General features: G+C 45.7%; 1 protein-coding gene across 6 annotated transcripts in view; it reads left to right on the forward strand.

Annotated features, from left to right (window-relative positions):
* The first annotated feature begins 5605 nt into the window (after window positions 1-5605).
* ATP11C (ATPase phospholipid transporting 11C (ATP11C blood group)) overlaps window positions 5606-24208 on the forward strand; it is a 120668-nt gene continuing 102065 nt past the window's right edge. For 5 of the 6 annotated variants that reach the window (XM_084640294.1, XM_084640298.1, XM_084640295.1 and 2 more), the window contains exon 1: window positions 7068-7247. In XM_084640294.1, the coding sequence (XP_084496420.1) occupies window positions 7071-7247 (177 nt within the window). In that variant the 5' untranslated portion in view covers window positions 7068-7070. Of the gene's footprint in view, window positions 6147-7067; window positions 7248-24208 lie in introns of those variants that run through there. The other variant, XM_084640301.1, reaches the window with a different exon arrangement.

Here is a 24208-nt window from a genome sequence, read left to right on the forward strand (position 1 = left end):
GCCTTGAGAAGTAGTCAGAATCCTCCTTCCCAGTGCTAGGCAGTTTTCACTGTTGACTGCCAGTGTGAAAGAGAGACAGACATAAGGAGTCAAAGGGCTCAATGTCTGCACTGCCACTGGCCTAAGATTACTGACACCCAGGGCAAACGGAAGTGAAGGGGAAAGCGGCTTGTGAACAACTTAGCCCTTATGCCAAAGAATGACAAAACAGCCTCTCCCCAGCAAGCCACAAAAACTCACTGCTGTTGTAATCTCCAGTCTCGCATACTAGTTCCTTCTGGGCCTAATGTTAGACAGAGAGACAAAGATGAGTCCTGTCAAATTCCAAAGCTTTAGGGGAAAGGAGAACCCTTTTTGGAAAGTGAATGCATCTCCTTCAGTCAATTTTTGCTTCCATTTCACTCTTGCAGTAAGGAATGAAGGAAATAAGACCTCAGTCTGCCTCTCCAATGGACAAGACAAGACTGAGAGACACAATAAACCAAGACAAACGACCACTCTAGAGCCTGCGGGACTGTGAAAATGGCCAGGCAAAACTGACCTGTCGCCTTGCTGACAACCACTTTATGCAGCAGACATAGATGCTTGTGTGAATTGTAGCTGTGACTGAAGGATGCTCCCTTAGCATATTTTTCAAATTTCTGAGGTAATATGAAAACCATATAGAAGTTCCGAAGACTTTAATTTTAAACATCAAAATTCATTCCACATGGTGCTTTAGGGCTGATTGTACGGCAGTGGCAATATGAGATTTTTTAATTTTTTTTTAACGTGCCTGATTGCTAGAAGCAATAAAACCTAAGCAGATGGTTTGAGTGAAAGTGAGATTGTACATGGGCGTCAGGGGACATATAAATCTAAGCTGGTGACCTGGGTCAACAGAGGCTGGATGAGAGGGAGAGTTAAACCCTGATTCTGCAAAGCACTTCATCATGTACTTACCTTTAAGCGCACATATTTAAGTGCCATTGAAGTCAATGTACATGCTGAAGTGCTTTGGCTCATGGGCCAGAATCATGTAAAAGCAGCGTTATTAGAAGAGATTCTGGCCTGTGTATTATTCTGTATGAGGAAAGATCTGAATAAATTTAATACTCGAAGCATATGATTGTATACTGTCTCTGACCAAAATACAAACCTACCTACTCTAGTGATGGGAGGTTCAGGAGCAATGTTCGGAGATGAGGGAGGACACCATATTATTCATGCTGTCTAATCCATATATAGCTCACAGGAATGGAGTCTGAGCTCCCAGATTGTCTATATTGATGAGAAGGAGTACTTGTGGCACCTTAGAGACTAACCAATTTATTTGATAATTTATTTATTGATGAGGTTTTCCCTACAATAACCCCAGTACCACCTTCACTTTTACCCTAGTCCCTGATATGCCCAATCCCACATTCTGATTTCTGGTGAGCCCATTCTCAAGGAACTTTCTACCATTGCAATTTTCCCTCACAGGCCTGCTGACAGGGGGGGGCCAAGTGATTTAAAAGGGCCTGGGGCCCCCCAACTTAAGCAAGCTTCCTGTTTGTGCTCGCTCTGTGCCACTCCCGGAAGCGGCCGGCACATCCCTGCGGCCCCTGGGGAGGGGATGTCTGCGCGCTGCCCCTGTCCTGAGCACCAACTCCGACTCTGCAGCTTCCATTGACCAGGAACTGCGGCCAATGGCAGCTGCCGGGGTGTTGCCTGCGGGCAGCGGCGCACTGAGACCCCCTGGACCTCCCGCCTAGGAGCTGCTGCCAGAAGGGTGAGCCGGTCACTTTCGGGAGCCACCTGACGTAAGCGCTGACCTCCTGACCCCCTTCTGCACCCCAAACCCCTGCCCCAGCCTAGAGCCTGCACCCAAACTCCTTCCCAGAGCCTGCATCCTGTACCCCCTCCCACACCCAAACTCCCTCGCAGGGCCTGCACCTCCTCCCTCACACAAGCTCCCTCTCAGATCCTGCACCCAGCACCTTTGGGTTTTTGCAGTTAGACAGTTGGCTGCCAAGTGGAAGCTGTGGCTGTGCCGGAAAAGCGTGCCCAGCAGTGTGGCCGGCAGCTCCCTGGGCACCAGCCAGCATAGGCGCACCACTGCCCAAATGTCAGGCAGACCATGTCTGCGCGGGCGCAGTTTGTTTGTGCATGGGGGCCCACTGATTGTTCTGCCCTAGGTCCCAGAATTGCTGACAGCGGGCCTGTTCCCTCACAATAAACCTGAGGGATTTTTTTCTGTGCCTTTTTTAGGTTGCTTGTCCTTTAGGTGTTCCCTGATTTGTAGGGGATTAATATTACTGTTTATATAATAAAGGTTATAGGTTAGCCAATTGATCAGATCAGAAGATAAGGTTCTTGTTCCAGAATCAGGCTACAAAGAGTCTTGCAAGGACCCCCGAGATGCATGACTCACACAAAATACAGCCTGAGAGACTTTTATTGACATAAATGGAATAGTAATCAAATGGAGAAGTAATCTATCAGAATGAAAAAGGAAATGATATTGTTCTAGAAACAACAGTGAGAGAAGATATGATGAAAAATTATTAATCCACCCTCTCAAATCACCCTGCCATTATGGCAAAATTAAAAAGGATAAAGCCCTTTAAACAAAATTGTTTAAAAATGCTATACACTTAAAAATATTAAGTTCTAGACTTAAGAGTTTCTTGGAATACAAGCCAAAACTTGAGTGAAACTAAATATCCTGGAGCTTTCTGAGGCTTTTGCTTTGCATTCGTTGTAACAAATGTCAAAAATACCTATTTTTATGGGTTTTACTTGTGATTATAGGCTGCATGTGTAGCAACACCTATAGTTAAGGTTGCCCGACACTTTCTGTTAGAAGACCCTATTTTCAGCTGCTTCTAACTTTGCCAAACTTAAACTGTTCAGACTTAAATTTTCCTCACTGGGTGTCTGCCTAAGGCTGAATTTTTTGGGGGAAGTTCAAGCTAAAATGGTCAAGCCATTTCTGAGAACGAGCTCAGGGAAAAATAGATTGTTCTGCCCTTAAAAAAAAAACAACAACTTGCAATTGTTTTGATGCGAAGCTTGAGCATCTCCATACTTTGGAACCATAGACATGACATTTTGCAGGGGCAGTCAGCCTGGTGTCGGGAATGTGCCCTTTGCCATCTCCATGAAAAGCCATCCACATTTGGCCAGGTTATATGCCTCTGAAAAATCTTACTTTGCACCTGCTCACTAAAGTCTTCTCAGTGTTTGGCAGCTAAAATCTCTAAAGTCTCTGTCTGCACTGAGCATGCTCCAGCTCCGCCCAGCTCATATGGAATGACCAGACTATGTGTGTGATATCCCGGGGCTGAACATGACCTTGCCTGCAATTGCTCCTCCTGACTTCAAGGGCCATTGTGGTACGAAGTGCTGGAACTGAGAGCAGGGAGACTCTCTCTTGGGCTCCCGATATTGGCATTCTTGTTGTCAAGGCAACGAGTAGGAAAAGGAGGTGGGGCCCTGACTCAAGTACAAAGCGGGGAGAAGAGGTGGGGAGTTTAGGAGTTGGGATAGGCAGGGGCAATGGAAGGGGGAGGATAAGAAATGGAGAACAGAAATGGGTGGGAACTGGGGATCGGGTGGCAGCAGTGAGGGTTTGGTGATAGATTAATAAGGGAAAGGATGAGGTGGGAGTCAAGGCAGGGATGGAGTAGATGGCAGAGACACAGGCTGGGGATGGGAGAGATGGGTAAAAGCTGGAGGAGGTGGGACAGCAGCTGGGAGGGGACAGGCAATAGGAGCAGAATGACAGAAACAAGGACAGAAGGGGTTATAAACACACTCCTTTCCAGAATGTGGAACTGAACTCAGGATTATTGACTCTGAACATTCCTTTGCAATCTAGCAACCAGCTGGGTTCAGTGTGGTGGCTGACCTACATGAAAGATAACAGCCTTCTACTGCTACCAGTTAGACTGTTAGGTCATATAGTAGAGGAATGTGCTGTGGCTCTAAAGATCCCAAGTCCACTGATCACCCAGGTGGGGAGTTGCTATAGTTCCACATGATGGAAATTATGTTTGTTTGTTTTTTAAAAGACAGGATATTACACCCCAAAAACTATCTTAAAAAAAGTTACAGTTGCAAACTCAAGCACTCAGAATTTAGGAAATGCTAGAACTATGTTTGCCTGGGCAACCTTGCTTTGGCTTCCTTGTATATCCATTATGATACAGTCTTTAATTACATGAGCCCATACCATTTTCCCACTGGGCCCTACACTCTGCATTTGTACATAATATTATTATAGATTATATTTTTACCAATAAGGGCATAACAAATAACTAGAGGGCTTGATATGCCATCCTTTACTCACATAACAATACTATCATTATATAGCACTTTTCAGTGGTAGATCTCAAAGCAGGCCCCTATCCTTATCTCCCTTTGATTGAGGCACAGAGAGGAAAAGTGACCTGCTCAAATTCACCCAGCAGGCCAGAGCCAGCATTTAGAAACCAAGCTACCCTGACTGTGCTTAAGACTGTGCTCTAACCACTAGGCCATACTGATAGCACAGTAAAGCCTCAGCGTTACAAACACCTCAGGAATGGAGGTAAGGTGACCAGATGTCCTGATTTTATAGGGACAGTCCTGATTTTTGGGTCTTTTTCTGATATAGGCTCCTATTACCCCCCACCCCCTGTCCCGATTTTTCACATTTGCTGTCTGCTCACCCTAAATGGAGGCTGGTTGTAAACTCTGGAAAAACATTCTGGCGGTTCTTTCAAAAGTTTACAACTGAACACTGAATTAATACAGCTTTGAAACTTTACTATGAAGAAGAAAAATGCCGCTTTCCCTTTTTTTAACAAGTTTACCTTTAACACAGCACTGTGCTGTGTTTGGTGTGTGTGTGTGTTTGTGTGCGCGCGTGCTGCTGCCCACTTGTGTACTTCTGTTTCCAAATGAGGTGTGTGGTTGACCAGTCAGTTTGTAAATCTGACTCTGAGGTTCTACTGTACTTAGGTATATGAAGAACACAGAACAGTTTACTTCTGGTAGTATTTTGCTATTTCCTGTAATCTTTCCACTTTTTGGGATATTGCTGTGCCTCTTAATATCAAATAGTCGATACAAGGGTTTGGCACGTCAGTCCAGCAGTGCTCAATAAATGAATAATTTCTCCCCAGGAGTGCAGGCCCTTCAGGGGCAATCCTTGTGCGAGTAAAGCCAGCCGGTGGTGGCTCTAGACGTGCAAAGCAGTCCAGGAACCACGTGTCCATGCTGACCGGAGTGAGGTTGCCAACATAGAGGGTCACAATAGGGGAAAATAAAGGATGATGTTGGTTTATTTGTATTTATTTTTAAAATAATCTAAAGCTCAGGCGATCTGGCGGCTGCCCTTGCCCTGCGGCAGCTGCGGTGTGTTCTCCCGCGGTAGGAGCTCTCCTGGCGAGCACGTTTAGAAACCATATTTCAACCCCGCCCCAGGGCTTAGCTGGAGCGGTGGCGGCGACTCTCGGGCTGGTGGGGAGACTACACATCCCAGGCTGCTCGAGGGAAGGTCCCGCCCCTCCCGAGAAGCAGCCAGACAAAAGCTATAGGGGGAGGCGCGCTTACTTAGCAAGAGAAAGTGGAAGTAAGCGGGGAGGGGTGGCTGGGCGCAGGGGCGAAGCGAGGGGGGGGCTCGGAGGCGCGTTCCCCGCAGGAAGCGGCTTGCGCGCCCTGAGCCTTGGAGAGGTTGGGAGCGCTGCGCCCTAGCGCACGGGCCCCTCCCCAGCTCAGGCAGCGGGGCCCCGGGGTGGCGTCCGGTGCCGCCGCCGCTGCTGGCGGGAGGGAGAAGCCGCTCAGTCCCCGGGGCCGTCTCCGCGCCCTGGAGCCGAGCCGGTGGGCGGGGAGGGAGCCCAAGCGCGGCGCCCGGCGCAGCCTGGCCATGGTGCCCGCCTCCCGGCGGCGGCGCCCGGGGGGAGCCTAGCGGCGGCGCCCCGGCAGGCGAAGGAGAGCCCCCGGCGTGGGGCGGCAATGCGGCTGGGAGCTGCGCGCCGGTGACCGTGGTGGGGCGCGGGGAGGTGGGAAGCTTGTGGCCGGCCCTGGCGCTGCTCCGCCCGCCGCAGTGGTTTCCTGCCGGGGCTTGTACTATCCGGCTGCCTGACTCCCTGAGCCGCCTCCGCCTCGCAATGTTGCGCTGGAGCATTAATCGCTTTGTAAGTACCCCCTCCCCCCCCCCCATGTTCTCTGGCTGGTGCTCGCTGTTCAGAGGCGCAGCGGGGCAGGGACCGCTTCTGGGGCGCACGCCCCCCCCCCCCAGCCCCCGGGCCCGGTGCAGTGTCGGGAAGGCACCTGGCAACATCGCAGCTCACGGGCTGATCAAGCAACCCCTTTCGCCAGTCCCCCCCAGTGAAATGAAATGAAGGCACTGGGCATTGCCCCATATTAGGGGCTGATCGCATGTCTCCTTCTCCAGCCCCCCAAATGCGGTCCCGCCAAGGGACAGTGCATGTCCTCAGCCCAGGAGCTGATAGCCCCTCCAGATGCATCAAACTGAAGGCACGGTGCAGGATGGAAAAAACAACAAAAACCAGGTTGCTCTCCCTTCCCCCTAAATGCTGATTGTAGCCTACCAGGCTCGATGGGATTGGCAGGTGAATAATTCCTCCTGATCCTGCAGAAATAATGACCAAAATCTGGCTTTTGATTGTCTGTGCCATCTCTGTCTTTTGTTCCCTCTGTCAGAAGCAAATGGTCACCTCCAGTGGTCACTGACACTGAATACAAAGGCTTAATAAAGGGACTTTTCTGCATCTCTTTGTGGCTATGCCTGCAGGTATCATGGGGCTAATGGCAGTAGGAACCAAGGCAACTGCCTAATATGTGCATATGCTGTACATCCACTTTACAGGACAGGCAAAAGGAGCTGAAGCTGTCCGGAATGGGAAACCTGTTTTAAGCAACCTCCCCTCAAACCAGCAAAAATCGGTTTCCTGGTAGTGGAGGAATTTAAAGATCAGAGAAAATTGTACTAGGAACCTTGGAGATAATTTACATGGTCACGTAAAACAGGGACTTGCCTTTTGGAGGTGGCCCTTAGCCGATGTTCTACTGTGTGTGTCTCTGGTGGTGATCTAGGAATGTGGACGAGGATGCTGCAGGGGGGCATAGCTTTTCCTCCAGGCACATCACTGCCTGGTGTCAGGAACAAAGTTTCAGAAGCTTGCAACAGAACCTCGAGCATACCCATGCTTGCGCACAAAAGGAACAGGAGTTACATTTACATGAAGTGTAAAAACAGAGTGCTGAACTCAAAAGTGAGTAAGTTTGGAGCCAGTTTGCTAGAATACAGAGTAACACTAGAGCAAATTAGCCTTTGCAAGCTGTTAGACCAGGTGGTTTTTTTTTTTTTTTTTTGCAACAGCTGTTCCTTTCTGCAGAGTACAAATCCGTTATTACTTACACTCTGAAGTTGTGGGCAATTGGATTGTAATTCTTCCAGGGATGAAAAAAGGACCTGAACTGGACACTATTTAAATCTTTATGGAAGAAAATTTCTGAGTAACTAACCGTTTACAATACCTGATGTAAAGATCTGTTCAGGGTCTAGGGTGTTGTGTTTTTTTGTTTTTTACAGTTTACTTGTTACGGAAACGTTTAGAAACTATATTTAGATGAAATCCTTCCTTGAATATTGTGAATATTTGCTTATCTTTGACAGAATTTCTATTGTTTTCTTGTTTTGGAACGCTGTAAAAGCCATTTACATCTGGCTAGAAGTTCTGCGTCACTATTTCATGTTTTTCAGCATTAGATTGTCCTAGAATAACAAATAATACCAATTGAACTTTGTTATAGAGACAGTATGGTTTAAAGACTTGTACAGGAAAAAATATTAGAAATGTGTAGTTACAAAATGAAACATTTGAATGCTAAGAAATACTAAGTTAATGTTACAGTGGGATTGGCGGAGGTGCGGGGGAGCTGGGGTGTTCACATGTCTGTGTGGAAATGTGTGGCAAAGGTTCTTTGGCAAATCTGAATTCTGACCCAGTATACCCACCTCCTGTTGGAATTTATGATTTCCTTGTTTAAATTGGTATCTGATAGGGTAACATGATGTGCGCAGTGTTATGTTGTGTGGCTTGCGTGTACTTTCAGAAGCAAAGTGAGCATGTATCATAATCTCTTATTTTTTGAAGTGTATTGGGGTGACAATGTGGGGTATTACAACCCCTGCATATATGAGAGGTCTGATGTAGATTGTGCTGCCTTGTTTATATCAAAGGAGTTGATGGGGGAGAGGGCTGTTTCTGGATTGAGTATTGAGGATGACAGATGACGTGTTCATGCCAGGGGGGTTCACTGTCATTTGTACCAGCGGCTGTTTCTTGCTCAGCAGCCTTTGTGCAGCGTGTGGGAGATATGCATTTTCAACACGGGGTTGAGAGGTTGTTTCATTTTGCAAATGCAGATCGGGTTTTCTTTGTTGGCAGTATGGTGGCTCCTTGGGTCATTTTTCAGTGGTCAGTGGACCTCTGCTGAAGAGGAGAAACTGAGTGAGGCAGTTGAAGAAAAAGCTATTCTGTTTACTAGACACAGTCACAAAATGTGGACAATTTCCAGAAGAGAGGCTTTCTGGAAGTTCTCTGACCTAGTACCCAGCTGCCCTCTCTGGGCCTGATTCACCATTGTCCTGCACCTTGTCTAGCCATTTACATTGGTGTAAAGAGGATGTGAAATGCTACCAAATCAAAACAGTAATATTTTGCATTTCCTGTACGCCACTATAAATTAATACACAACGTGCAGAAAGGGCAGTGCTGAATGGTTCCTTCAGTCAAAACTGTCTACACGTACTCAGAAAGATTCTGCAAAGCTACCTCTGCAGGTGGGATGGGGACATTAAACATACAGAACCCTATTTAAAGGGCTCCGATTCACCCAAGTTTTAAAGGGGTGTTAATTTGTAGTTTCAGGATGGATGAGATTATGGGTTCAGAGTTAAGGTTGTTAGCAGGACCTGAACTGTGCATTTTTGTACTTTATAACAAGTCTTCATTACTTCATAGGAAAAAAAGTTTTAAAATAAGTGTTTCCGAGGTCATATTAAAAGCATGTCTATTTTTAAAAAAAAACAAAAAAACGCTTGTGCATTCCTAATATCTTGGTTCTTAAGACTGAAAGAATTTAATCAAATTTACACCTTTTGCACCTAACGTGTTTTACACTCGGGACTTCATTCTGCTTTGCCAATGAAACTAAATCAGTGAGTTTCGCCTTCTAATTCTTCTTCAGTTGTGCAAGGCTGCAGTGTTTGCATTGAAAACGTTAGTGCCTGTAAACAACAAAAATAAGCTGATTTCATTTGACTTAAAACAACAAAAACAATCTTTTTTTTTTTTTGAGGGTTTTTTTTCATGTCTTTAATTATGGATAGGGTTAGCAAAATTCGATTTTTTTTTTTAAATAATTTTGACGGATAAGATCAACATTGGGGTTTAAATTTTCACAGTTGGGTGACATGGATTTTAAGCTTTTTTTCAGTTTTTATCAATGTATATTTTTACAGTGGTGGGAAATAAGTGTGGGTGTCAGACACTTATGTATTGACAGTAGACGCTGAGATTCAAAAAGTTAAAGCCTTATAACCGTTAAAATTCAAATTGTCAACATCATGTCAAAATATGTAAAGTAAATATCCTTAAATCAAACTCTAATAATTTCTCAAGGAGCATTTTTCTTAATGTGCCTATCTGGCAGTTTCAGTTATCATTAATGAATTTTTTTTTGTTGGTTTGTATGTGTACGGTGAAATTGACCTTCACTGACAAAAATCGAATCCTTTCAAGCCTACTTATGGTCAGAGCACACCAGTGTTCTTAAATGTATATGTTCCTCATCTGTGTCCAGATTTGGGGTCTGAATCTGAAGAGTTGTCACTACTAAGCTTTGACAGACCCTGTCTCATCTGTAAAAGCAGTTAGCTACTGATAATCCCAATAGCGTGGATATACATCTTAATTTAAAGCAGTTGTAAAGGTGCCAGCCAGTAGGTCTGGTAAGTATGTCTTGTCTCCAAATATAATGACAGGTTTCAGAGTAGCAGCCGTGTTAGTCTGTATTCGCAAAAAGAACAGGAGGACTTGTGCCACCTTAGAGACTAACAAATTTATTTGAGCATAAGCTTTCGTGATGAAGTGAGCTGTAGCTCACGAAAGCTTATGCTCAAATAAATTTGTTAGTCTCTGAGGTGCCACAAGTACTCTTTTTCTTTTTGTCTCCAAATAGTATGTTAAAGACCTTCAGTACCACTGAACCTGCTTTGAGCTTTTCATTGTGATCTCATTACTTGGGCTGAATTTTGTAATTGCTCGTTTTTCCTGTGTAGCAGTCATTGTGTGGAGCCCAGAGTCTTAGCATTATTACAGTAGACAGTTTATTTAGGAGTGTAATTTCTAGCACAGTGCAGAACTAACAGAACCGATTGGGATTATGTCGGGGTTTATATTTTTATACATGTGTATTGTGGGAGAACTGAAGAACTTCTGGAGGCCAAATTATACCTCTCAGCTATAGCTTACTTAGTTAGAAGTATAAAACTGTTCCAAAGTTGTTGCTATTGAATCACTGGACTTAATTATGTTTGAGGGAGAGTTGAGGGCTATATTTGAGGCAGTGGTTTGACTAAGGTTTTGACTGAAGCATGGTTATAACACAGCAGCTCTGAAACTAATAATGGCTAGTCAGCCTGAACACAACTCCCAACGCTCCTACAGATACTGTAGAGTCTACCAGTTCTCGACAGAAGCCTTTTCACTTCAGAACTGTAATCTCAAGCAAACACCGCAAAAGAAGAAAAGAAATCCTCATAGCTGGCCTGAATGTTCCATAAGGACTAACTAATTACGTAAAAATTCCCCTGGGGTGGGGGTGTCAAGGTTCCTCCCCCACTCTGAACTCTAGGGTACAGATGTGGGGACCTGCATGAAAAACCTCCTAAGCTTATCTTTACCAGCTTAGGTCAAAACTTCCCCAAGGTACAAAATATTACACCCGTTATCCTTGGACTGGCCGCTACCACCACCAAACTAATACTGGTTACTGGGGAAGAGCTGTTTGGACGCGTCCTTCCCCCCAAAATACTTCCCAAAACCTTGCACCCCACTTCCTGGACAAGGTTTGGTAAAAAGCCTCACCAATTTGCATAGGTGACCACAGACCCAAACCCTTGGATCTGAGAACAATGAAAAAGCATTCAGTTTTTTACAAGAAGACTTTTAATAAAAAATAGAAGTAAATAGAAATAAAGAAATCCCCCCTGTAAAATCAGGATGGTAGATATCTTACAGGGTAATTAGATTCAAAAACATAGAGAACTCCTCTAGGCAAAACCTTAAGTTACAAAAAAGATACACAGACAGAAATAGTTATTCTATTCAGCACAATTCTTTTCTCAGCCATTTAAAGAAATCATAATCTAACACATACCTAGCTAGATTACTTACTAAAAGTTCTAAGACTCCATTCCTGGTCTATCCCCGGCCAAGACGACTACAGACAGACACAGACCCTTTGTTTCTCTCCCTCCTCCCAGCTTTTGAAAGTATCTTGTCTCCTCATTGGTCATTTTGGTCAGGTGCCAGCGAGGTTACCTTTAGCTTCTTAACCCTTTACAGGTGAGAGGAGCTTTCCCCTGGCCAGGAGGGATTTCAAAGGGGTTTACCCTTCCCTTTATATTTATGACAGGGGGGGAGGGAGGGAATGCTTTGAGTTGAATTCGGCTGCTGCAGATGGGATACTTCTTCCAGAAGAAGTTTTCTTGATGTGGCCAAACAGCAAAAACGTTGAGCGAGCAGAGAAATATTCCTAGATTTGGCACAAGGCTGAGTTAAATTCAAGTCAAGGTCTGGGAGATGTATTTCAATGCATTACAGCTAGAGCCAACAGCTTTGTCTCTGCAGTTTTGAAATGTTAGTGGTGACCACCGACCGTATTTTCTATTGCACAATGAAGTTAACCCAATGTCTCAGGCACAAATATAAAATAGACTACAAAAGTGTGCACACTAGCCATTATTATTTTCAGTGCTGCTGTGTTAAGGCCACGCTTCGGTCAAAACCTTAGTCAAACCAGTGCCTCAAATATAGCCCTCAACTCTCCCTCAAACATAATTAAGTCCAGTGATTCAATAGCAACATCTTTGGAACAATTTTACACTTCTGACCAAGAGACCTGTAGCTGAGAGGTATAATTTGGCCTCCAGAAATTCTTCAATACAGGTGTATAAAAATATAAACCCCGATGTAATCCCAATTGGTTAGCTCTGCACTGTGCTGGAAATTACACTCCTAAATAAACGGGCACAATCTACTGCAATAATGCTCAGACTCTGCACTTTGCACAGGGTCTACCCCTGCATTGTCACTGGTGGCTAACTTTTACACATTTGTCGTGTTTGTAATTTTTACCAAATAAATATTGTAAAGCACTATTGAGCATTCTTTTGCCCTTCTGTGACCCAAACAAAAAAATCAGAATGTCTAGACTATTGACGACATTAAAGATTAAAAAACCCCCGACCTCTTCCTCTTCCCCCCTCCTTGTGTGCCTCCCTATGCCACCTTTAAAATACACTCCGTGCGACATCTTCCAGGGATACTGAGATTCACCATCCTTAAGGACAGACTCTAATCTCTCCGACAGAGTGAATTTTTCATGAGTGCAATGAGTTAAATTTTTATAAAACAATCTTAGCATGGTCTTGTTTTTAGTGCTTAGATTTAGGCAGTGTTAGCCGCAGCACTGGAGGATGCCTCAGGCTGCTCTGCAACCTCCAGCCTGAAATGACTGGAAGCTTCCTCTAAAGCACAAGGGGGGAAAAGAATGATTGAAAAACCTGGAATGGAATTTTCTCTGACCTGCTTGGCTTGGGGCTCAGAAACGTACAAGGTACCTACCAACTGGAAGCTAAACCTACTAGTTAGAGGCAGGTGTGAAAGATAAAGGGAGGAGAGGCCCCACCAGGGGTAGTGCCATGGTGAGGCACCAGGTGTTGGGAAGGGTCTGGAGGCTGGAGTTTCTGCCAGGAAGATGTCCCTGGGCTCTGATTGTGGGGACCTTCTCCATGTGCTGACTCAGCTTCTGGCTAGAAGGTGTGAGACAAATTTTAAAGCTCCACCACTACCCCCAGTTGCTGAAAGGATGAAGGCGCTTTCTCTATTCACTCCCGGTCTTCCCCACAGAGAAGGGGTTGAGAATGGAGACCAGCTTCCTGGCTGCTGCTTTGCTGGGCGGGGGTAGGGTGGTCTGCCACTCTGTCTCCCAGCCGTCTTTCCTTTTGGGTTATCCTACACTATGCAGCCGATGAAGTGAGCTGTAGCGCACGAAAGCTTATGCTCAAATAAATTTGTTAGTCTCTAAGGTGCCACAAGTTCTCCTTTTCTTTTTGCCTACACTATGAGTAATTCCTATATTTGCTACTGCTTTCAGTTTTGCCAACTGGTAGCAGCATGAAACTGATTCTCTTGAGTCCCAGGATTCCGACTAGCAGCAGTGCAACTGGCTGGAGTCTTGCTAGTTTACTCTGCTTGGCTAAGCAATGAGCAGCAGCAGAGACACTGGAACTGTCTGTGTAGGCTCAGGAAGGCAGCATGGCCATAAGAGTGAGAAACATTGAAAAATAAAAGCCTTGGGCTGCATTGTTCTTCTGAGGTTCTGGCTGCAGCTGCAGCCAAATGGAGTCCCTATTAAGGAGTGTGGAGGGTTGCCAGACCTAGTGTGGAGGTGCAGGGCTTCTGCCTGGGTGTGCCTCAGGGATCCCAGGAGATCTCCTAGATTTGGAGGCTGGTCCTATAGCCTATTCCTGGAGGGAGCAACATGTGGGGATCTCTGCAAAGAGATCTTCAGAGAGACTCCTCTTCCAGTGCCCCATCCTGTGGGTTCTGGAAATGTTGGTCTTTGAAGAGACTTGCACGTCATGGCAGCAGCACTGCAGAAAAATTCAGTACCACAATTAAAATGGGTGGAAGATTGTCTGACATAAGGATAAAGCTACTCTGACAGACGCTGTCACTTCTCAACTAGATGGCTTCTGCCAGAGGCTCATAAATGGCAATGAATATTAAAACCCCATTTTCACATGCATCTCACAGCTTATATATAACAAGTGTTTCTTCCCTTACCAACAATGAGATTGATTATTGAACTTGGCTCAGTTTTCTTCCTGTAGATGTATTCTTATGTAAGGTTTAAAAAGAATGGGAGGAAATTAACTACCAGTAGTGGGAGAGGGTACAGTCAGAATATGTCGTTTATTTTGGAGCTGTTCCACAACTCTGCCTACATGCAAGTAGAAAATTTCAGGATTCTGATCTTCATTTCATAAATGTAAATTTAAAGTGATTTTGCTGAAGTCAATGACTTCACCTTTGTTAGTAAGATCAGAATTGGACCCAGTACATGGAGGAATCAGATGCACATAGTTGTTAATCTACTTTAAGGGATACAGCCAGCTTGAAATATAATCTGTTAAAAGGTTTCAGAGGAGCAGCCGTGTTAGTCTGTATCCGCAAAAAGAATAGGAGGACTTGTGGCACCTTAGAGACTAACCAATTTATTTGAGCATAAGCTTTTGTGAGCTACAGCTCATTTCATCGGAGTGATGAAGCTCACGAAAGCTCATGCTCAAATAAATTGGTTCGTCTCCAAGGTGCCACAAGTACTCCTTTTCTTTTTGTCCAAATCAGATGACTTAAAATGAGCTAATGCTGCACAGTGGTTAGGCTTTTTCAGCCATGTCTCCTCCGAAGTCCTATAGCAATAGCAGTGTGTTTTCCAATCAAAGATATTACCTCACTCACCTTGTGTCTCTCTATCCTGTGACCAACAGAACATATACTTAGGTCGCTGTCTGATCTAATTGTCACAGGTGTAAACGTGGGCAAATTCCTTTGGCTTGAGTGTTGTTTTGAATTTACATCCTGCAAATGAAGCTGGAATCTGGCTCGTGAAGTTTTTCTTACCCTCCTTAAGAATGTGAAAGATCTAAAAGTAGGGAAGTTGGCATACACATTTTAAATCGGCTACCATTCGAATGGTGCTCGAATTAAAAAAATAAGTGGACAGTAATTTACAACCCCGTTTTATTTGGTCTTAAATTTTACTCCCCTGGACTTCTTGGGCATGTTACACTTTGCTGTAGTTGTGCTCTGAAGATTATTTCATTGTGTAATACCAAATGGATTGGTTTAGTTAAATCGCCTTCTTGGAGTTTTGTTAGTAGTTGCGAGGCTTACGTGCGGGACACTGAGCGTAGAGTTTGACCATCTTCACACCAGTGATACCATAATGTAAATCCCTTAACATCACTGGATCATCTGTGGTCTGGCTTAGTGGGAAGAACCGTCTCTGTGATTTACTTTCAAAAATTTAGGAAAGAAATTAGTGTTTAGCACTAAGATCTTCAAAGAGCCCACAGATTTCCTTCTGAGCCCGGGCTTTTATGTCCACATGTGCCTCTTTTTTATAGTTTAGATTCTTGTTGTTTTTAGAGTAATATTTGTTTCAGAGTAACAGCCGTGTTAGTCTGTATTCGCAAAAAGAAAAGGAGGACTTGTGGCACCTTAGAGACTAACCAATCTAAAGCAGCAGCAAGCCCATAAAACCTATAAAACTTTCCTCTCCCCTCCCCCAACATGCTCCTCTCAGCCCCTTCTGAAAAGCCTCAGTAAATAGGCCTTGAAGCATGCCCTGAAGGTCAGTCGACTTGAGCTATTTTGGGAGAAGGCAGAAGCATAGCTCTGTTAAGTTTTCTGCTGTCTATCTCATTGTCCGCACCCAGCAATAGATTATGTTCTAACATAATGTGTTTGTTTTCTGGATGCCATAATAATGAATGTCCAGGAGTGATGCACTGGTGGTTCTCTGGTATGTTGCGTGTCTTGCTCACCTTCAGCTGTCTCTTTTTATTGCCTTCTGATACCCTGTCGTTTATTTCTTTCTTGTTCCAATTTCCTCGCCTCCTCCCCTCTCATTCCCCTCTGCTTTCTATGTGCATGTAACAGATGGGAATTTTCCTGGAACTCTGTCTGATGTGTGATTCACAGCCAGGCTGGCTTCACTTTGTCCGCACTAAGGAGTAAGCGAAGGTGGAGAGAGAGAAAATCAGGAATCTCTTTAAAAATAAAGGCAGTGGGGCACTCCAGGGTGTGCATTATTGCACCACAAGAGGACTTTTAGGGCTGCTGAAGGTAGGAGGACAGTCAGAGCACCCTAGGCATGTAATGATGGCAAGGCAGGGCAGGGCAAGCACTATTTCATTGCTTTTTGGGAATGCAGCTTTAGGGCATGGCTACATTTGCAGCTGCAGAGAGCGCTTTGAGTTAAAGCAGCCTTTGGAGAGCGCAGTAGGGAAAGCGCTGCAGTCTGTCCACACTGACCGCTTCAAGCCCACTGGCGTAGCCACATTTGCGGCACTTGGAGCGGTGCATTATGGGCAGCTATCCCAGCATGTAAGTGACTGCAACGTGCTTTTCAAATGGGGGGAGGTGGGGTGGAGTGTGACAGGGAGTGTGTTGTGTGTATGTGGGGGAGAGAGAGAACATGTCAGCATGCTGACTTGTAAGTTCAGACAGCAGCAGACCGCCCTTCTTCCCCCCCCCCCCACCTCTCTCTCTCACACGCAGCATTCCACAGTAATGGTTGCTTTGTCTTGGAGCAGTCAGAAAGTCAGAGCTTTCAAAGGGTATATCCGCATTCCTGCAGCGATTCAAAAACAATGACAAGAGTGGCCACTTAAGGGGATTATGGGACCTTTCTGGAGGCTGATCAGAGGGCAGGAAAGCAACACCTCGTTCACACTGGTGCCGCAGCGCTCCAGCGGGCGGGCGCAGCAAAGGTTATTCCACTCCTCAAGGTGGAGACCAGCAGCGCTGTAGCTGCAGAGTCAGAGTGCTCTACGTGGGTCTGGGGCTCCTTTATTGCGCTGTACCTCGCAAGCGTAGCCACGCCCTTAGTTAATTTGAGGTGGGAGGCAAAGTAAACCTGCACTTCAGATTACAAGTGTAAGCATTCCCAGTCAGAGTATCTTAACATAAACACATGTAATTGAATAGGCCGTGATGTGGTAATTTATGGTCTGTTTGCCTTTGATTTTCAGAGGTCTTAACTTACAGTCAAGGGTTCATCTCAACTAAGCCCTGGTCTACACTACAAATGTATGATCAGTGTAACTCCATTGCTCAGGGGTGTGTAAAATCTAGACCCAGGAGTGATGCAGTTATACTGACCCAACTCCTGGTGTAGACCAGTGGCTCTCAAACTTTTTTACTGGTGATTCCTTTCACGTAAAGAAAAGGAGGACTTGTGGCACCTTAGAGACTAACAAATTTATTTGAGCATAAGTTTTCGTGAGCTACAGCTCAAATTTGTTAGTCTCTAAGGTGCCACAAGTCCTCCTTTTCTTTTTGTGGATACAGACTAACACGGCTGCTACTCTGGAACCCTTTCAAATAGCAAGCCTCTGCGTGCAACCCCCTACCACCCCCCTTATAAATTAAAAACACTTTTTTTATATTCAACACCATTATAAATTGTGGAGGCAAAGCGGGGTTAAGGGTGGAGGTTGACAGCTTGTGACCCGCCCATGTAATAACCTTGCAACCCCCTGAGTGGTCCCGACCCCCGGTTTGAGAACCCCCGGGATAGACACTCTCCTCGATGACATAGCTACTGCCTCTCAGGGAGGTGGAGTAGGGTTCCCCCAGTGGGAGAAGCTCTCCCATTGGCACAGGCAGCATCTTCCCTAAGTGCTTCAGTGGCCCACTGCAGCACTGTAAGTGTAGACAAGCCCCTTATTCTCATGCTTTGTCTTCACGCTCTCCTAATTCTCAAATAAAAACCAAACCAAAGTTCAGGTAAAAGTTTTGCAACAGCTGAACATTGCAACTTCAGACTTTGCATGTGGCAGACCTTCACCAGAGGAGAGTCCGTATCTCCCCCCCCCCTTTTTTTTTTTTTAAACTTCGCTTTAGAATTACTGCACATACCTAAAAGCAAGTAAACACTACAGGGTTTTACTTATTCCCTCTGCTGGTGTGGATTTGCATAACTCTGCACTGGGCCAAATTATGTAGTCCTTACGCAAGCAAACTGCCCTTTGACTTTGGCTCTCTTGCTGGAGTAGGGAATGTTGTATTTGGCTATAGCCACTGGTTCCCAATGGCATTTTTGTGTGTGTGAAGCCCCCTCTTCCATAGGTTTCAATCCCATCCTTCCCTCCACAACTTGTCCCATACCATGCCATGCGTGGTATGGTTATTGTCCCTTCCCCCCTGTTTATGCATTTTCTCCATGTTCATTTTTTTTTTTCAGTCACTGCTGTTTGAGGGGTGTGGAGAGAAGAAAAGGCATCAATTGTGTCCGTGAGGCTGGGAGAATTACGTGTTCTTGTGGCTGAGTTAGCACCACAAGAGGGACAAAGTTCTGTGTTGTTTTTCATACCTCACTCCTCACCGTAGTATCTGAGTGCTTTTCAGAAGCATGTTAAGCAACATGATTAATGTTTGTCATGTACGTATTCTCTTATCCTCTTCCCCAGGAGGTGAAGTGTGTGCAGGAGAGTGTTCTGGTTTGGATATTGTAATAATGTTGAAGTAAAAAGAAAATGGTACAGAGTTTAAGCACAGAAGTTTCTGGTTATCCGGGAATAAGGTACAGATTATCAAGGGGTGTGAAATTTGGTTTAGGAACGGGTGGCGTAAGGAATACATAATCTGCAATCTCCCCGCTTGGGGGTAAAAGTTTAACGGGTCAAAGTACAGACATTGAGATATGGGAGTATGTTGTTCATATAATGGCTATGTTCAGGTGTGGAATATAATGAGTGGATACGATGATGAGGATGGATTTACCCTCATTTGGTGGGATTTAATGTTCAGTGGGTTTATGGTTCCACTTCATATGGTCCAATGGAAGAAGTCTCTCAGTCCCTTTCCCATAGTTGATGCACGATGTCGTACAGGCTCACACCTCCTGGTACTGTCGGTGGCTGGTGATGTGTTCGATGTAGATGTCCCTGGACCATCGGATGGCGTCCGAGACCATGAGGCGCCGCATGAGCTGTGCGTAGCATTGACCCATCCCGCAGGTCCGCAGCACACGCTTGTTGCAGGGGTCCCAAGCGCCAGGGCTCCGACGATCAGAGCGTCCACCTGCACCTCGTAGCCCTTCGCTCTCAGGGTGTCGGCCAGGGGGGCGTATTTTTCCAGCTTACGAGCTCGGGCTTCGCGGAAGGCCGGGGTCCTGTCCTCAAAGGAGACCGTGACGTCGACGAGGATGATCTTTTGCTGGGCCTCGTCGGTGACTATGACTTCAGGTCGCAACTGGCTGTCAGTACCGGGGATGGCGCGGTTCATGGCGACCTCCCCCAGGCGCGGTGTGATGGCTTCCACCAGGCGGTTCTGGATGGCGTTATGGCGAACCTGTCAGGCTCTGGAGTGGGCTACTATCATAGAATCATAGAATATCAGGGTTGGAAGGGACCCCAGAAGGTCATCTAGTCCAACCCCCTGCTCGAAGCAGGACCAATTCCCAGTTAAATCATCCCAGCCAGGGCTATAAAGTAACACACACACACACATTGTTATACGTGTTAGCGCAGACGAGGTCAAAGAAAAGCGCTTTGCACTTAGCTTGGAAGGTGATGAGGTTTGTGGTAATTCCTTAGTTCAGCAGCCCACTGGCCCAAGCCTTCAGCCATGTATGTGCACAAGAACTGGTCCCACGCAGCCAGCTGCATTAGGAGCAGCTGCAGGGCTGGAGTCAAGCAGATAACTCTGAAGCGTATATCGGTTGGGTGGGGTAGAGCTGCAATCAAGCAGCTTTCCCCCACCCTCCCCTCTTATCTCTGTGTCTTGCCCCCTCAGGACTTGACTGACATTCCCAGGTTCGGAAACAATACCCTGGGCCGTTTAAACCCAAACTTTAACAGATCCTGGGCCAAATTGGAGGTTACAAAGTGGAATCAAGCATGTAATGTGAGCAGAATTTGGTCCACACAATCGGCAGTACTATTAACCCTTTGCATTTCAGGACTTTTATCTGCAAGCTTGCATAAATGTAGCTTCTTGTTTTTAATTTATATGCAATACTACACGCAGCACTAAATTAAAAGAACATTATTACAGTGGCAAAGTCAGAAGGTTGGGAAATGTCAGATTTAAGGCTTCCTGCTTTAATTCAGTCCCCTTGTGCATCTGCTTTCTGAGACTGTCTTTAATTACATGATCACATGCTATTGTATTGACAGCCTCATTTAGTGCACAGGTTGGACTGTGCTCGCGTAAATGAAAAACTGTTCAATATGTTGCTTTCTCATTGTTCAGTGTGTGGCCCTAGGACTTGTCTACTGCACAGTGTTCTGACCCTGCTCTGAAGGCAGAATTAATAATTTCCTATGGGCTTTTCTATGCTGCTCATGACCACATTAGTGGATTTATTTTCACAACCCCCCGGTGAGGTGAGGGGATGCTGTTATCCTCATTTTACAGAGGGGGGGGGCAAGTCACAGAGAGATTAAGGGATCACTTTTACTAATTTTAGATGCCTAACTTGACATGACTAGGACCTAATTTTTCACAGTCCTTAGTTTTATATAGATTGTTATACGTTCAGAGCAGAGCTCCCCTTGAGTGGCAGCTGTGAGCTCTCCGCGCTTAAGGGTGTCAAGTTGGGCAACCAGAAACTGAGGAATATGCTGTGAAAGTAACAACCTGTCAAAAGTTTGGTTTTAGTGACGTACTTGTCTAGCATCACCTAGGAACTCTGGGTCAGAGGTAGGGATAGAATCAGATTCTCCAGAGTAGCGTTCAGCTACTTCCTGCATTCCCTGCCTTGTTTATTACACATCTTCCAATTTCTGCAGCAAATGAGGCAGGGATCCTCGAGAAAACCATTTCTTTTACTGTACATTCCTAATTCATTTTGAGAGCAGGTCTGTCCTGTGTATTAAATGAGGCAGGAGTCTGTGGAAAAAATATTATGTGATCACGTAATTCAAGATTGTACCATAGTGCATACGCACAAGGAGTCTGAATTAAGGTTGCACGGGCAACCTTAATTTGGCATATCCTAATTTCTGAGTGCTTGACTTTGCAACCTTAATAATGTTCTTTTAATGTAGTCTTTTGGGTAATTCCCTAGGGATTTTTTTTTTTAAAAATAAGCAAGCTGAAAAAACAGAAATTCTGTCATGTGACATCATATTGACTTCCATATAGGACATCCGCAGGGTTGTAACCTTTAGATCCACCACCTAGACCCCTGCCACTTGAGCTGATGGAGTAACTGATAGCTGTAGTTGGTTGTCCTCTTCTGTGTGGATGAACACTACAATGGGATGTAACGTGTTTTGCTAGTGGGTTTCACGGGTATTTGCTGACAGCAGAGGAATGGTGAGACTCTGGAATCTTGGGTTCCATCCTGGGCTTTGGAGGTGTGTTCTAGTGGGCACAGACTCTCTTCTTCTGATTTCCCCCAGGCTTGACCCCCTTCTGCCCTGTCCCCACTAACTCATCCCTGTCCCTGTTCTGTCTCTTTCTCATCCCTGGCTCCCCTCACTGTCCCATTCTCCTTGCCTAGCCAATCACCGCTCATCAGGTTTCTCACTTTCGCCCCAGTCTTCTTGCTCAACCACTCCACGACTCATCAGGTTGTCTGTCCACTCCTTTCCATCTCCCCAGTCTGGCTCTTGCTCACTCTGTATTTCAGTTGGATGGCTTACTCCTCCACGCTGCCTGGGTGCCAGCAGAGAGGTCATTGAGAGTACTGGAAAGACAGGACCCCAATTCATGTGCATGGCCCCACCCTGGCTGGGAGTGTTACAGGGAAGGTCCTTTTGTACGCCTGTAGGTGTGTGCTGGGGCATGCTCCGTCACCCTGTGGGGATTGTACATGTGCAGTCTGATCAGCCTCAGGGGTTTTGAGGTGCGGGTACATGATCCAGGGCATGTGGCGATTTCAGCTGCTAAATTCTAAGAAGTTGCAAACTACATTTCCCCCCCTCCCCCCCAACCGCTTTTCCCACCTCCTCCAAATGAGACGATTATATGTTGGCTAAATTTCAATGGATCCTTCTAGGACAGCAAAAGGCACATCCTTGGCATAAAAACAACAAGGAGTCCGGTGGCACCTTAAAGACTAACAGATTTATTTGAGCATAAGCTTTCGTGGGTAAAAACCCGACTTCTTCAGATGCTACCCCCTGATATTTGTCATCCTTGGCATAAAGACTGTCTTCCTACCAGATTTTAAATATATGCTCCGAAGCATGGGGGGAAACCCTATGCTACTGGAAGGCACCTTTTCTTTTAACATTGCAAAACAGCCTGTTTTTCCTTAGCCTGATTATTTATTTAAATCAAAACCTGTTTTTCATTGTGGATCATCTGAAAAGTATGCGTTTTGCATTCCAAGGTCTGGGGTGGGGGGACAAGGGAACGGTTTCTTGCCTGGCAGGTTTTGCAAGTGGCTTAATCCGGTGAAAGAAATATAACATTCTTCAGGGCCTTCTGCCCCCCTCCGCTGGGAGGCGTGGAGAGGAACAAGAAAGGAAAGGAGCAGAAAGGGGTTGTGGTAACAGGCGCATGGTGAGCGTATAGAGAGGTGGCACACTGGGGACCTGCCCAGAGAACCAGTGGGAGCATGACTCTGCCATGGGGATGGGTCAGGGCTAGTGCAGGGACTGGGCCTCCAAGGCTGTTCAATCCTGCCACTCCTTTTAGGCAGGTGAGTGAAGGATTTCAAAGTAGGAAGGAAGTTGCTCCTTTAGTGAAGAGGTTGATGACAATCTATCTGCCACTAGGGGATTGTGTGTGTGTGTGTACACCCATACATGTAGACCTATCTCCATGGCACTCCCTCCCTCCACTGCTACGTGTCTGGTTTAAGAACACGGTGAGAAGTATCTGATGGAGGAATCGTTGCAGCCAAGTATATGGTGTGCCTGCAGAAATATGGGGCTCCTGTTTCTCGTGCTCAGGCAAGTTTCCCAGTGCTGAATGTTTTTAAGCCATCGATTGGCCAATGATGAATGAATACTGACCTTGAGGCTGTAACGTTTATACCCTTTGACTATGTTAGGACAGGCATTAGAGGTGCTAAGTTACAGTAGCAGTTTTGCATCATCTTCATGTTTATCACAAAGACTTGAGAGGAGTCTTGAAAAACAATAAAACTGAAGAGCTAGTTTGCTGGTGTCTATTTATTTCTCCTTCCCTCCCTTAGGGTTCTTGAGGGTCAGTCTACAGCAGGGGTTTTCAACCTTTTTCTTCCTGAACCCCTTCCTCTCCCACCCCCAACGTGTTATAAAAACTCCATGGCTGACTTGTGGCACAACAATAGGTTTTCTGCATATAAAAGCCAGGCCCGGCGTTGTGGGGTAGCAAGCAGGGCAATTGCCTGGGGCCCCACGCCATGGGGGCCCGCAAAGCTAAAGGCTTTGGCTTCAGCCCCAGGAGGCAGGGCTTGGGGCCCCGGACTTCAGCCCTGAGTGGCGGGGCTATGGCTTTCTTCCTGGGCCCAGTGAGTCTAATACTGGTCCTGCTTGCGGCCCCCAGGCTGTGCCACTAACAGGCGTGCAGTGTAGCCAAAAAAACCCGTCCACCTCCAACGAGCGGTTTTCGTTTTGTCGGCAGGAGAGCGCTCCTGCCAACAAAGTGCTGTTCACACCTGCACTTTTCATGGACAAAACATTTGTCTTTTGGGGTTGGTTGGTTGGTTGGTTTGTTTTTTAACAACTCTGAATGACAGATGTTTTGTCATTCAGTTGTCAGTGTGGACAAAGCCTTAGAAGAGACCACCGGGGCAGTAATATAAATGTATGGTGTTTTCCTGGTATGGCCAGGTGTAGATGTTTGCAGCTAGATCTTTATAAAATAAGGTGCATACGCAATGTAATGCCTTCTTTGGTGTTTGAAATTGCTGTACTTTTTGCATGCAGTTGGTATTCGAATGTGCAAATACCAAGGGCACCCAGGCCTTGCTTTATTAACTTCTCCACTTCTGTTTGTTATAACCTGCACATGCAGATCCAGTTGCAGGATTGGGGCTTTTGCATTCTTTGAAGATTAGTTTGTACATTTATTTATTTATTTATTTCAAATTTAAAAGTGTGCTTTAGTGTGCTTTCTCTGCTTGTATCTGGGTTGTATTAAACCCCAACATAACTAACATGACTGGCATAAGGGGCACTGGATCTGATAAAACATAGGAATCCTAC

The sequence above is a fragment of the Lepidochelys olivacea genome (assembly GCF_965140295.1).
Source record: "Lepidochelys olivacea isolate rLepOli2 genome assembly, chromosome: 9".
Taxonomy (NCBI): domain Eukaryota; kingdom Metazoa; phylum Chordata; order Testudines; family Cheloniidae; genus Lepidochelys; species Lepidochelys olivacea.